General features: G+C 40.0%; 1 protein-coding gene across 8 annotated transcripts in view; it reads right to left on the reverse strand.

The window, feature by feature from the left end:
* cdk5rap2 (CDK5 regulatory subunit associated protein 2) overlaps positions 1–14,585 on the reverse strand; it is a 42,052-nt gene that overhangs the window by 22,507 nt on the left and 4,960 nt on the right. For all 8 annotated transcript variants that reach the window (XM_051878900.1, XM_051878906.1, XM_051878899.1 and 5 more), the window contains exons 4-28: positions 13,082–13,192; positions 12,865–12,941; positions 11,837–11,954; positions 11,572–11,753; positions 11,340–11,481; positions 11,171–11,224; positions 7,989–8,123; positions 7,695–7,814; positions 7,405–7,497; positions 7,017–7,235; positions 5,769–5,939; positions 5,582–5,692; positions 5,207–5,344; positions 4,860–5,039; positions 4,584–4,778; positions 4,274–4,465; positions 3,935–4,067; positions 3,606–3,745; positions 3,404–3,520; positions 3,122–3,268; positions 2,906–3,018; positions 2,680–2,819; positions 618–749; positions 390–499; positions 176–307 (exon numbers count right to left, since the gene is read on the reverse strand). In XM_051878900.1, coding sequence (XP_051734860.1) covers positions 176–307; positions 390–499; positions 618–749; positions 2,680–2,819; positions 2,906–3,018; positions 3,122–3,268; positions 3,404–3,520; positions 3,606–3,745; positions 3,935–4,067; positions 4,274–4,465; positions 4,584–4,778; positions 4,860–5,039; positions 5,207–5,344; positions 5,582–5,692; positions 5,769–5,939; positions 7,017–7,235; positions 7,405–7,497; positions 7,695–7,814; positions 7,989–8,123; positions 11,171–11,224; positions 11,340–11,481; positions 11,572–11,753; positions 11,837–11,954; positions 12,865–12,941; positions 13,082–13,192 — 3,402 coding nt within the window. The remainder of the gene's footprint in view (positions 1–175; positions 308–389; positions 500–617; positions 750–2,679; positions 2,820–2,905; positions 3,019–3,121; positions 3,269–3,403; positions 3,521–3,605; positions 3,746–3,934; positions 4,068–4,273; positions 4,466–4,583; positions 4,779–4,859; positions 5,040–5,206; positions 5,345–5,581; positions 5,693–5,768; positions 5,940–7,016; positions 7,236–7,404; positions 7,498–7,694; positions 7,815–7,988; positions 8,124–11,170; positions 11,225–11,339; positions 11,482–11,571; positions 11,754–11,836; positions 11,955–12,864; positions 12,942–13,081; positions 13,193–14,585) is intronic.

The raw sequence follows: 14,585 nt of genomic DNA on the forward strand, positions 1-14,585 counted from the left end.
TCATTAAAGAAACAGAAGGTTTGTGGTTAAAGGTCAATGGTCAAGAGGTTAAAAGAAGGTAAGAAATTGGGCCCCTTTCACTACAGCATCTAAACAAATTTTAGCTTTGCACAAACATATTTCAAATAACATTACAAAACGGTTACCGGAAAGTGTATTTCTAAGACTTTAATACCTTAGTAGGTGTTGATAGGTTGATAAGGTCTGGTTCTTTCTGAGAGTCTCTTGGATCGCTACCCATAAGGTCATTCTCCATCAGTACCAGCCTCTTCTGCAGTTCAGCATTTACTGCCTGGAGCTCTAAGACCTGAAATTGAGAGTAAAATGTAAATTTAATTCATCTTTTAAATTTGTTTAAGAAAAATAGTACTTAGTGGTTAGGCACGCACCTTTATTCTGAGCTGTTCTACAGTCAAGTGCTGGAGCTCCTCCTCTGGTCCCTCCCCCACACATATACTCATATAGGACGTCTGCTCGCCAATCAAACTCAGCGTGTCCACTAAAATCATCAGATCAATTAGCTTAAAGGTTCTAAGGCATAATATTAGTTCTAATCAGTCATGAACTAATATAACTAATTTAAGTAATGGGCAAATTATATAAATGGGTATATGTACCAGAATCGTTGGCCTGTCCAACCCCTCCTCCACGGTTTTGGATCTGTCCCAGTCGGGCTTGCAGAGAGGCGTTCCAGCGCTGAGCTTCCTCCAGTGCATCGCGCATGCTCTCTAACTCTGAAGGGTTCGACCCTGCACACATGTATATACACATACAGTTAGTGTCATTGCAAACACTATATATTTCATGAATGTATGTGCATCACCCTAATATTTACAATATCAAAAAAACAACAACATTAACCTTGTTCTTTGCATTTTTTTAGGCCTTTGTATTATTTATAGGACAGTTGAGATATGACTTGTGCATAATCAGGATATGACAAACCGACTTTGTGCCACAGCAAAGTATGTGCACTAATCGTGGCTCTGATATTCTCTGCATATTTATTTTATGCAGATATTTACTATAAGTTTAAATTAAGACTTCAAAGTAGGGATGCACCGACAGGATTTCTTTTGGGCGATACAGTTTTTAACAAACAACTATTGGCATTTTATTTCTCACAAACACAAGTGTTCTATTTCTCAACAGTTAACGTTCATTTAAGACATAACCGACTATGTTTACAAGGTTACTTGCCAAGACGGGCATTTTGATATCATTTTGTGTAAATTACAAGTGAAAGAGAACTCAATTCGGTATTTGTGCACTGTGTAAAACGCGGCTTTCTGGGCACACACTTCTCTCACAGTTTGTAGAATTGAATTCTCTTTTGCATCTTTTCGCATTCGAATATTTAAATTCGCAATGCTTAAATGCATGTGCAAACGATAAATTTTCCGTGAAGATGCAGCACTGGCCTGATGGGGACAGTGACAGTTTTGTCAATTGTCCCGAGCGTCATTCACACTGACACCGGGCAGTCCTTATTGTTGAGCCCTGCTGTATTTTGTACAGATTTGATTTTGTTTTAGCAAGTATTTAATTATTTTATCCAGAGAAAAATGTTGGGTTACGCAACAGATATTATACAACTCAGTGCAGTTAATTAATAAACCATCTGTTTGTTATATCTGCCTTTTTCATGCAATAGTCGCTATGCTAATGGATTTAAATTGATCATAAATCGAGTGTGCGAAGAGAGATGACTGGCAAATAGAATAAAACTAATTCAATTTGGATCAAATTCAAAATTATGTAGTGGGAATGAACAAGTTAAATGATCAAATAAAGATACACTTGCATACAAAATCTAACTGTAGGTGTATATTTTTTAAAATCCCCTGATGGTTGGAGAGGGCATCGCCATGGCAACAATCCCACAAGGCAGATGGACACAAGAGGATTATGGGTAAATGGAACAAAAACAGACAGAATGTATTTTCAGCATTCAGTGTCATTAAACACTGTCTGATCCATTATTCTTGTGCATTCATATACAAACGCATGAACTTAAAGGAATACAGTGAGGATGTTGTGACAGTTTTGAAGGTTAATGGACAAGAAAGTTAGTTTTTGTATATATTTTGTATATGTTTATACAGATATATACATGTATATAAAGAAATAAACAGGCTAAAAAAGTGCAGAGGCAGCGTGGGGTGAAATTAGTAGTGTTTTAGTGTTGATGAGCCACACAGACAGTTAAAACACTTTTATTACAAAGATTATTTTTCCTTTAAATAAATAACACCACAGATGAATGAATGAACACAAACAGACAGAAAACAGATGAACTGATGAAAAAAAGCACAAATGATGGCAGGAAAAAAAGTCCAAACACGACAAAGGAAGTTGAAAAACAGAACAAACATACATGCATATCAGAAGAAAGAGAAATGCAAGCTCTCATGTGAATAAAGGACAGTTATGTGGAGATGGAATGATGTAGAATCTGGATGTGCTGTTATTGTGTGACGGGGCTGATATATAAAAGACATTCAGAAAGTCAACAACCTGATGGGCAAAATAAAAAGCCTGGCCTTTGACTGGTTTTAGCCCTGCATCACTGCTGCCTGGACAAACTAAAAGGTTCTGACTCTCTGTTTGGTATTTTGAGTTACTATATTCAAAGCATGAGATCTGATTGGTTGTCAGCACTCTCTGGCTGTACTGCACCTTCTCTCTGTTTGGCTCTCTGGATCTCTTTCTGTAGCTGATCTCTCAGCTCTGTGTTCATCTGGATGCCACTTTCTAGCTGCTGTCTGAGGAGTGAAACAGCTGTGAGCTCCAACTGCAGTGCCTGGAGCCTCTCAACACTGAAACAAGACAACATAAAACATCATTAAAATGCAGGTTTAAGAGTCACATTACAACAGATATGACATTTAGGTGTCACACGCACCTGTCATGCTCTTTGACAGCTCTGATGAGGTCAGAGTAGAGGTGTTGCTCAGCTCTCAGAGCTCGGTTTAACTCCACCTGCTCAGTCAGCAAATCAGATAGAGATGCAACATCCTACAAAATCAGAAGGAGATCAAAATTAGAGATGCTAATGCATTATCAGCTTAAGGAGTTGTATACCTGTTCATGAATGAAAAGTGTTTGTGTGCTTTTGTACCTGTTGTTGGCGATCTCCTCCAATGATGGTTCTTTCTCTCTGAGGGAGGGAGGAGATGCTGCATTCATTCTCACCCAGTTGGGAGGCTTGATCTCGGGTCAGAGGCAGTCGGCTGTCCCCTCTCTGAGACAAACGCTGGTACAGCTCCTGCAGAGAACCACCCCACAAAATCAGATTTTTCCTTCAGGAACCCTCCTCCTATTGCATTCTAGGATATTCACTAGTTCAGATCTTTGAGGCAATGAGTGTTTTTTTGTATATGCATGTGTGATTTACACTTACAGTAATGATTTCTTCTTTAGTTTTGAGTGTCGATGTAAGGGACTCGATATTAGCTGTGTGTCCCTCTAATCGTGCCTCCAGTTCTGAGACCATGGACTGAGACTCTGCTAGAGAAATCTGTCACAAACACACTCAGTTACTCTAAAAGCTTCACAAGTTGGAACACACAAATCCACACATTCGTAAGACACAAATAAGAGACCTTGAGCTGGTTCTCTCTCTTCAGTGCTGCGTTAAGAGCTTCTGTTTTCTGTGTGAGCTCTTTCTTCAAAACTACCACTGATTTCTTACTGACTGTAGTTATTTCCAGCGTTTCCTCACTGTTTCGCCTGCTCAGCTCAGCTATAAACACACACACACACACACACACACAAAGAATAGGTCTAGATAAATTTAAGTTAGAGGTGAATGATATATTGCTGAAAATACTGGCATTTTTAAAGGGATATTATGGGTTATCTTCCAAATTTTCCACATCAGTGCACCCTTACTCAAAAATGCTATATTCTTGCAGGACAAACACACTCTCACCTTCTCTCTCCACAAGTTTCTCCTGTAACACCTCAATGGTCTGTCTGAGCTCCAGCACCTGAGGGGGCGGAGCTCCACCCATCTTCATTTCCAACAGGATACGATCTTTCTCCTGTCCACGTTCTAGCAACTTCTATAAAACCAAAAGAACAACATCACCTGCCAATTTACATGCATTTACTGCCACAACATGACTATCTTATGATAGCATTAGCACACTAGAGCTTTTGGTGCAACTTTTGGGGATAGGGGATGGAATCGGACTTGCGTTCGGACCAAGCAATCGATCCAAGTGCGTAAGCAGCTTTGCAATCAAAAGATTACAGGTTAAAGTCTCACATTGATGAGGGCGTCCTTCTCCGCCAACAATGTACGGAGTTCAGCGGTCTCTAGGTGTCCCTCCTGTGTCGCTGTGGCGTTCAGTCTCTGTGCGTTTCTGAGCTGCAGCTGTGTGTCTGCTAACTGCTTGCGCAGATCCTGCAATTCAGCTGCACTATCATTCAGTGCCTTTATGTGACGCTCCGCACTCTCCTACAAAGACAAAAACAGTCCGCTGAAGACATTTATACCTGTCTTCATGTAGAGTGAGAGGAAATTGTGCTCATAAGTGTATGTATCAAGCATTAGTATGCGAGTATGTATGCAGTACCCTCAGAAGCTGGTCTTTGCTGCTGATGTTGGCCAGTAGGTTTTCCACAGCGGTTTGGTTCTCAGTCACTAGTCTCTCTCTGTCCTTCACCGCCTCTGACAGCATCACCTCTGTGAGCTTTAACCTCTGACTCATCTGCTCTGCAAGGTCACGACCCTGAGACTCTGACTGGTTCAGAATTCTATTGGCCATCTCCTGCAAAGAAAAAACACTTTCACACCAACCAAACTCTGACTTGGGCCCGCATCAAAAAGTCTAGAATGAAAGCGTGTGTACCTCCATGTCTCTCGTTTTGTTGTCCAGTGCTTGTTTTAAGTGTTGTATAATGGCGTCCTTCTCTCTCAGAGCTCTCTGAAGATTTTCTTCAGTCTCGTCTTTACTCCTCTGAAGATTCTTCAGTGAGTTCAACAGCTGCTGCAGCTCGAGATCTCTCTCCTTTATGAGAGCATCAAAACTCTACAGAAATACAAAAAGAAAGAAAGGAAACCATTAGCATTTGATTCCACATTAGCCCAACACAACATCAGATCTTAAGGAAAGTTGGGAAACCTATTATGTGACGAAATGCATCATTTACCAGTGTAAATTCTCTCTTTATCTCACACATACACACACTCTCTTACGTTAATGGTCTCCTCGTTGTGTGAGAGCAGGTTGTTGAGACGTTCTACGTCTCTCTCTTTCTCTCTCAAGCTCAGATGCAGTAAATGGATCTCATTTTCTTTCTCCTCCACGGCTGCAAATTTATCATCCAATGCTTTCTGCACACAAAAAAGAACACACACACAAAAAAGATCTCACTTTGAGTCTTGTGATCAATATTTATGATATCTGGACTGACACTGGCAGAGAAACACATTTCTGACATCAGAAACTTGAATTATTAACATATGACCATCCCACCTGGAATTAATATCTGAATTAAGCAGGCTGTTTCTCGTACTGTACCTTTAATACTTCTTTATAAACACAAAAACAATAAATGAAGAGACACAAACCTCAAGTGCTTTCTCCTTCTCCTTCAGTCGTGCTCTCAGTTTGGCCATCATGGGATCACCTTCCTCCTGGGTTCTGTTCTTTTCCAGATCTCTAACCATGTTCATATAGTCCTGTTAAAACAGTCTGGAGTGAGTGAGGGTAGAGGTGCAAGATGTGCAATCTGTGTGTGTATCTGTGTGTGTGTACCTGCAGCTGCTGGTCTTTATGATTCAAGCTGGCTGTGAGTCTTTCTATAGCGTTCTGTAGTTTTTGTTCAGAAGCACGGTTTTGTTCTTGCTGTTCTAGACGCTGCTGTTCTAGAGCGTTCTCTCTGTCAGCCAGAGTGCCGTTTAGCTTCTTCAACTGGTTCTGAAGATCCTGCAGTTAACAAAAGAGAGTAAAAAATTATTGAAAAAAAAAAAAAAAAAAAAAAAAAAAATTTAGCTTTCAAAATTCTGAATCATTTTAGCAAAATGGTTTTGCTACTATTTTTTTTTTTAATTAACCATGCAATTCTTCTTTGTGGTGAAAGAAATCTTTAGTTAAATATTGCTGTTTATCGCAATGTTTTGAGACAGTTATGTAGCTTGTGTCCAACATTGCACTGTTTATAAAACTAGGAGATACAGCAAAAAAAAACAAAAAAAAAACGTAATGTTTCTAACCGTTTTCCTATAGTGTATTAAAGGGTTAGTTCACCCAAAAATTAAAATAATGCCATTTATTACTCACCCTCATGCCGTTCCACACCCGTAAGACCTTCGTTAATCTTAGGAACACAAATTAAGATATTTTTGTTGAAATCCGATGGCTCAGTGAGGCCTCCATAGCCAGCAATGACATTTCCTCTCTCAAGATCCATTAATGTACTAAAAACATATTTAAATCAGTTCATGTGAGTACAGTGGTTAATATTATAAAGCACTGAGAATATTTTTGGTGTGCCAAAAAAACAAAATAAAGCTTCGGAGCGTTATGAATCTTTTGTGTCGAATCATGATTCGGATCACGTGTCAAACCGCCAAAATGCTGAAATCATGTGACTTTGGCGCTCCGAACCGCTGATTCGACACAAAAGATTCATAATGCTCCGAAGCTTCATGAAGCAGTGTTTTGAAATCGGCCATCACTATATAAGTCCTTATTTTGTTTTTTTGGTGCACCAAAAATATTCTCATCGCTTTATGATATTAATACTGAACCACTGTACTCACATGAACTGATTTAAATATGTTTTTAGTACATTAACAGATCTTGAGAGAGGAAATGTCATTGCTGGCTATGCGGGCCTCACTGAGCTATCGGATTTCAACAAAAATATCTTAATTTGCGTTCCGAAGATTAACGAAGGTCTTACGGGTGTGGAAGGGCATGAGGGTGAGTAATAAATGACATTATTTTCATTTTTGGGTGAACTAACCCTTTAATATTTCTGCATGTGTCTGTGTTACTCACATTAACAGTCTTGTCTCCCTTCTTCTTCTGTTGCTGTAATTGTTCCAGCTCTTGTTCAAGCTGTAGTTTGGCCTGCTGAAGGAGGGACAGTTCCGAATCTCTGCTGCCGAGAACACGCTGCAACCTCTGGGCTTCCAGCAGCGAGGAGTGAGCCTCCGCCTGGAGCCGTGACAATTCAGCCTGCTGCTCCAGGAGAAGAGACTGCTGATCTTCAGCCCCCTGGAACACACAGAAGAATGAAATACACACACACTCTACACAAACCCTTCACCCACTCCTATAAGAGTGATGAGCAGTAACTAAGTAGCATCACAGTAGCTCCAGATGACAATCAAATGTTGATTCAAAGATTAAGAGTCATTACTCAATAGAGCGCAATAACACATGCCTGATATTTCTGTAATTTGGCTTTATGAAGGGCCTCTCGAGCCTTAGCCAGAGCCTGATCCTTCTCCTCAAGATCACCAGATAAATCCTCAATCTGAAAAAGAGACAGAAAGAAAGAGAAATATAGGTAAAATTGCATTTTATGGTAGTTTTTGTCATCAAAGGTGTCAAAAATAACTTTATGCTAATTCTCTGCTCTAACTGAAAACAAATTTTAAGTGAAAATCATGTCATTTGAGATTGTTTTCAAATACACTATGGAATCAGTGTCGATGTTTAACTGGGTCGTACCTCTTTTTCCTTCTCTTTGAGAACTAGAGTGAGGCCCTGGATGGTTTTGTCTCGTTTCAGAGAGTTCTTCTTCTCTGCAGCCAGCTCGATCTCTCTCTCCTGAAGCTCATCAGAAAGAGTCTGAAACACAGAAAAGAACACATATCCTCTGCTGTTAATTTAATGACAATTTTCAGTTTAGAGGTCATGCATGCACAGAACCCATTTCTGAAATGCCAGAAAATCATTTGTCGTTCAGCAATTTTAAAGTGCCTAATGTCAATTTGTATGTATGCAAAGAGGATTTGTCTTCACCTTATTTTCTCTCTCAGTTTCTTCTAGTGCGTGTTTGAGCGTCTGGCTGCTGCCCTTGGCCATGTTCAGTTCTTCAGTCAGCTGTCTGGTCTTCTGCTCCAATCTGCTCAGTTCATTTTGCCTTTCAACTAACACCTGTAACACACACAAAAGCACATATTTAATTTGACACAAATAAAAATGAGGCTGTTGAGCATAATAATAGAATTCATTGCCCTTAATGTTCTAGGCATACGTTTTTGTCGTACTCTACTGTTTGAGTAAGCAGAGGGTCATCAAAATCTCACAGCCACTGTATGAGCAGTGTACCTCCTGTTTGAGAGGTGTGTAATCATCATTAAATTCCTCCTCCATCTCTCTCAGACTTCTCTCTACCCTCGACTTCCAAGACACAGCCCTGTGGGCATTTCCACGTGTGTACAGTACTGGAATCTTGCTACCATTGCAGTGTGGGATGGGTTGCACTCGTTGCACACTCTTCAAGAGCTGAAGTATATCAAACACCACTGTGGTCGTTTCTACGGTTCTGGGTGTTGAGTTTTTCAGTGGGCGTGTCTGTTTGAAGGGTGATGCACTGATCAGGGCATGGTCATACTGCTCCAGAGCCACTGATTGGAGGGAAGTTGACCGTGATATCAGAGCGCTCTTCTTGTGCACAACATCCAGGTAGTCTCGACTAAGAGAGCGAGGTCGGGCTACCGGCCCACCAGGTGTTCCAGAGCGTGTGTCGCTGCTCTGACGTGAACACGAATTTAATTTCAAACGGTGCGAGCGATCTGTTCCTATTCTACTAAGAGGCTCAAGGCTCACACACCTCCTCAATCGACTTTTGAACTTCTCCTGTCGGTCATTACCCACAGAAACAAGCCCTTGACTTCTTCCTGAAATATCCTGTACGTCGTCAGCCCGTGCTTGCCGCTTTGGTTGAACCAGCTGAGGTCGCTGGACCAGCTGTTTTGGACTACGTAAACTTGCTCCAGTCTGAACTTCCTGTTTGAGAGGTTTCTGCGATGTGTTTCCACCTAGTTTGGTTGGGTTATGTTGTCTGTATTTGTTGGTGATTTGCGTTTTCAGTCCATCTCTCTCCTTCTGCAGCCGCTGCAGCTGAGCAGCGTGTGTTTCCTGCAGCTGTTCAATGGCGACATCACATCGCACGACGCGCTCGAGCAAGAACACACATTTTCCACAGAGGAACTCGCTGCAACCGTCCCGTTGCAACTCCACACCCAAAACATGGGAGAGGACCACCGCCAGCCTCAGACGGCCACATGCACTGAACAACCAACGACACTGACCGCCCTGCACGCATACGCCGCATACACGACATGGGTCACGCATGTTCACCAGACGAACGATAAAACTCTGATACCACTGACAAACAAACGCACTTCAAAAACATGGCATCGCACACACGCTATCGTTCCTTCCATCTGCCTTTCTGTCCATCTTGCTCTGCACTAAACTAACTGTGCTCTGCCCACACACAGATTTAAACCCTCTAATCCACAAACACACACAGGAAATCCTTTGGGTGATGTGCACAACGTCTGCTAACACACACACACACACACACACACACACACACACACACACACACAGATTAATCCACTCAGCTCAACGGGAATCTGATGAGAAGAGGTGTATTTGGGCCACTGATGCTCACGCTGTGCCTTGGGGATGCTACAAGTCATGCCGGAACATGTTAGTAGGGGTGGGAGAAAAAAACAATTCTCTCTTTTCTTTCTGAATTGAATTCTGAATTGCTTTGCTTGATGTTACGCTTACAATGTGTGGTTTTGCCCGCCGATATTTTAGTGTTTTCCCTTCTAAATGCTCACAAAAGGCATCATTTATGCCATTTGGAATGCAGCATAAGCAGTTAAATGCTGAGATGCTCAAATATCTGATATGTCAAAATAGATCTGTGAATTAGTGTGAATGCAGCCTATTAGACCTGAAGCTGTCTATTATGTCATCAATAATAATAGTAATAATAATAATAATAATAAAACAGCAATAATGCTGAGAAAGAGAAAAATCAGTTACTGCTCTTGTCTGGAAACTTTCAGATAACTTAAAGCCCTCTTAGTTGCTGAAAACACTCCTTGTTTATTGTTTTTAAAGTGTTTCTTTGTTCCTCTTATTTTGAAGCTTTATTTTGTTGAAAATTGTAAATATACAATTGTTTTAATTTAATGTTTAATTTGTAGTTATTCGTACTTATACTTATAAAAGTAAAAATGTACAAATAAACTTAAGATTTAAAGTCAGTAAACTAATTATTAAAGGTCCAGTGTGTAATATTTAGGAGAATCTATTGACAGAAATGCAATATAATATACACAACTATGTTTTCAGTGGTGTATAAAGACCTTACCTTACCTTAGAATGAGTCATTTCTATCTACATACACCACAGGTCCCCTCAAATTGAAGTCGCCATTTATTACTTTTCACCAATCTGACTTACAATATTTACCTGGCAGACAATGAAAAAAATCTGACAGACTTGCACTGAAGAAGGGACCTGAGCCAAATATAGAGACCAGAAGATCACAGAGACTTGAGAGTGAAGTCTTCAGACTTGGGCCTGAACACCTAACAACCACCTAGCAATGACTAAAGTGTCTAAAAATTACTCAAACAACTGCACAGCAACACTTTGGCAACCACCTACAACACCCTAGTATCAGAACTCAGAGTGATTTGTTTTTAAAGCTTAATTTCCATTTGCAACAGACACAAACTGCAGCCAACCTGCTAATCCAGCTTAGCACATTGCCCTTCTACAGGGCTCACACACTCTTTGACCTTTCCAGTCATTTTTAATCACAAGATCGGATTTTTAATATTAATTTTATAGAGATTTCTCAGGGTGGATCAGGGACCAGGCTTTTAAAGAGATAGATTTGAACTATTATGCATATGAGTGCACAAATGTCTATAATAAATCCTAAAATATGAATGCTGCTCAAAGGATGATTCAGCTTTCGAAGGCCGCATGCCCCTTTCTCCCTTTACGACAACTTTGTGTCATGTAGGAAATAGCTAGTGACATGCCACCCAATGAATCACACAGGCTGATATCATCATGCTGGCTTGCTTACAAGCAAGTTTTACTCTATACAAGCACTCACAAAGAGGAACACTCTGGTGACATGGTGTGAGTAGTTGTCAGCTTACCTGTTTGTCTCTTTCTGCATTTTCTCTCCCATGGTCTACTTCTTCCCTAAGGACCTGTAAAAACAGAAATAACAAAACATCACTCAATGTTTGTGCATGTGCCTTTGAGTTAGCGTAAACACTGGTCTAAGAAAACCACTGTTGAGCTTTACAAAACTAAAAGAATAACCTGTAGCTGACTGTCTTTTTGGCCAATCAGGGAGTTCAGCTGTGTCATCTGCTCGCCTGTTGGCTGGTCCGGGTCATTCCTCCGAAGCTCTCCAATCATGGCATCTTGATCTTTGAGTGTCACCTGCAGCTGCTCAATAACACTGTGGAAAACATATCAGGGATTATCAGAATTTTTATACTTTTTTAATGAAAAAAAGGTTTTTCAGTACTTTAATTTTTTTATTGATCACCTCTCCTTCTCCCGAAGGGCTTTCTGGAGCTCTCTGACCCGTTCGGGAGTGGAGCCCAAATCCGCTGTGGGCCCCGATTGGTTGCCGGCTTGTTGCTTTTTCTCCAGTTCAAGATTCTTCAGCTTCTCCTGTTCAGCAATGGTGGCCATGCTTTCCAATTCCTCTTGGGCAGCTTGCAGAGACTGAAGAGAAAGCCAGGGCAATGATTAAAGATGAAGAATATATTCTCAACTATTTGCTACAAGCACTGTGGGGTTTGTTTTACCTCCTCCAGCTCTTGAATCCGAGTGTTGAAAGCTTCTCTGAGTGACTCCATTTCTCTGTGCATCTTCTCTCTGCCATCATCAACAACACCTCGACTGGCTAAACTCTCTAGTGCTTTCCTACACACACAAACACATGACATTTAGATCAGTGTCTTACATCCTATACCTTTTACATGTTTTCAACTGCAAATATTTGACCTGAAAGCCCAAATTAGTCATAACCAAGTGTTTCCAGTGCAGTGTTAGGGCTCGTTTAAACAGAACATGTTTTTGCTTTGAAAACCGTGAGATGCAGGCAGTGAAATGTGGAAAAATTGCAAGGTCTCAAGATGCATTTTTTTAAAAGTTGAACTGATTTTAACTTGAGCGTTTAACTTTAGAATGCCGTGTCATGCGCGAGACGTTGCAAAAGACGCAAGACGCGAGCACAATGGTCAAACACATCTGTCTAGTGCATTTACATAGAAAAACAATGGAAAAGTAGCACGTTGGAATAGAAAAACGTGTTCTGTGTGAACGACCCCTTAATCTCATCACTGACAAAAACTGTTTGACATTTGTAGCTATTACATTTTTCAAAATGTTAGAAAACTTAGGTCTGTTTATAGGTTGACGCGTTTTAATCACTTTGAACATTATTGTCAAAAAAAATAAATATTTTTTAATATTAAATGCCATTTCAGTAAAACAGACTGAAATAAATATGACAAAATATTGATTTTGCTTTTAAAACTGACAAAAATCCCACTTATTTTTCTGTCCCAATTAAAGCAAAATATTGACACTTGGTAATGAAATTACACCCAATCAGAACAATTTGATGTTTTAATGGTTACGTAGAATAGGGCGGAGCTACACTTCACAATCCGTCAAAAACTGAAACCAAGAGACAAAATGTCTCATCACACGTCATGATTGGTTAGGACAAAGAAGAAATAGGCTTTATTGCTTGACGCTGTATCATGTCGCACCAAATTAGGATGGATAATTAGTAAAAATAGGAAGTGAACATGTAAGCAGGACTTACGATGCAGACACAAGCAGTTCCTGTTTCTCCGCCAAATCTCTTTTCATTGACTCCACCTCCACCTTCAGCTCAATGTTCTACACACACAGATATAAAAGTTACTTACAATCAACAAAATAAGGACACTGTGCATGTAACTACTACTTGCATCAATATCCATTGATGAACAATGTCATATTTGTGCACATGTGTGTTTGTGACAGTGTGGGTCAGTCACCGTTTTGTAAATGTCCTCTGTGGAGTCGTCACATTTCTGCTGCACACGTTCTTCCAGAAAATAGATCCTGAGCTTCAGGTTAAAGTTTTCCTTCTTCAGAGCTGTGATTTGCTGCAAGGGAAACACAGAAAATACTCTCAAAATATTCTTTATACACACACAGACAATACAAACAAGGAGAAAATGTACCCAAATCATTTACTTAAGCAATAGTTCTGGAAAATTTTAAGGAACGGATTGAAATTTACAGAAATTTTTTGCATACACCAGCTCTCCTGGGACATTCATAAGAGTTCACCATAGTGATGCTAGATTCATGAACAATTGAGTCAGATCATTTAATGATCCAGTTCACAAAACTACAAAGACCTGGAGAAAACCTTCTCCATCAGAATTTTTATTCTGCCTGAACTATCCCGTCACACTGAACCTTTCTGAATATTCAGTTCATCCTCATTACAATATTCAGACTCAATCATGAATAAACATGAGCAGAGCTGTTCTTCAAATTACTGAATTGCAGAAAAAGAGCGAGAAAAGGGGAAATGGGGAGGGGACGAGAGCTAAAAGAGAAACAGAGCGACTATAACAGGCTGTGTGTGGGTCAGTAATGAGGGTTGGCATGAGTGTGTGTGTAAGAGAGGCTGGCAGGGCAGTGAACTGTGCGTCATTGTACTCCGAGCGTTTTTCACTTCAACATCTGGGGCAAAAAGAGGGGGAAGGGAAAGAAAGAAATACAAATGGAATGAGAGAGTCTGGAATAATCACAGACACCACAGTGATGGGCAGTTGTACCTTCCTCTGAAAGGTCTCTGTGTTTCTACAGCACACAAACTCACTTTCTCTCTCTCTCACACACACAGCCACAGGAATGCACACAGATCTTTATCTCTGTAAAAAGAAATAAACCCCTTTCCTTAAATGGACAGGCAGATATTTTATACCAGAATATCATGATTGGCACAGAAACCAAAATGGTTGCATGCTAACCCATTAAAGGGTTAGTTCACCCAAAAATGAAAATTCTGTCATTAATTACTCACCATCATGTCGTTCCAAACCCATGAGACCTTCGTTCATCTTCGGAACACAAATTAAGATATTTTTGATGAAATCCGAAGGTCTTACGGGTGTAGAACGACATGAGGTGAGTAATTAATGACAGAAATTTCATTTTTGTGTGAACTAACCCTTTAAAATGAAGCTCAATATCATCAAGGAGACTTAAACTGATAACAATGAGAATGTTTACACAAAATTATTTATTTATTAGCTCATTTAAACTTGTTTTAAGTGTTTAGATCCAAATCAATAAACAAAAAAAATGCAAAAAAAAAAAAAAACCTATTCAAATATGAATTAGAAACTTTCAGATTTTAATACCTCCAGTTGTGATGTCAAAACATACACACATGCACACTGAGGCCCTGTTTACACTAGTGCATTTTTGTTTTAAAACAGCATTTTAAAAGGAAAACGATCCTCGTCTACACTGGCGTTTCAG

This window comes from Ctenopharyngodon idella, chromosome 21 (assembly GCF_019924925.1).
Source record: "Ctenopharyngodon idella isolate HZGC_01 chromosome 21, HZGC01, whole genome shotgun sequence".
NCBI classification, from domain to species: domain Eukaryota; kingdom Metazoa; phylum Chordata; class Actinopteri; order Cypriniformes; family Xenocyprididae; genus Ctenopharyngodon; species Ctenopharyngodon idella.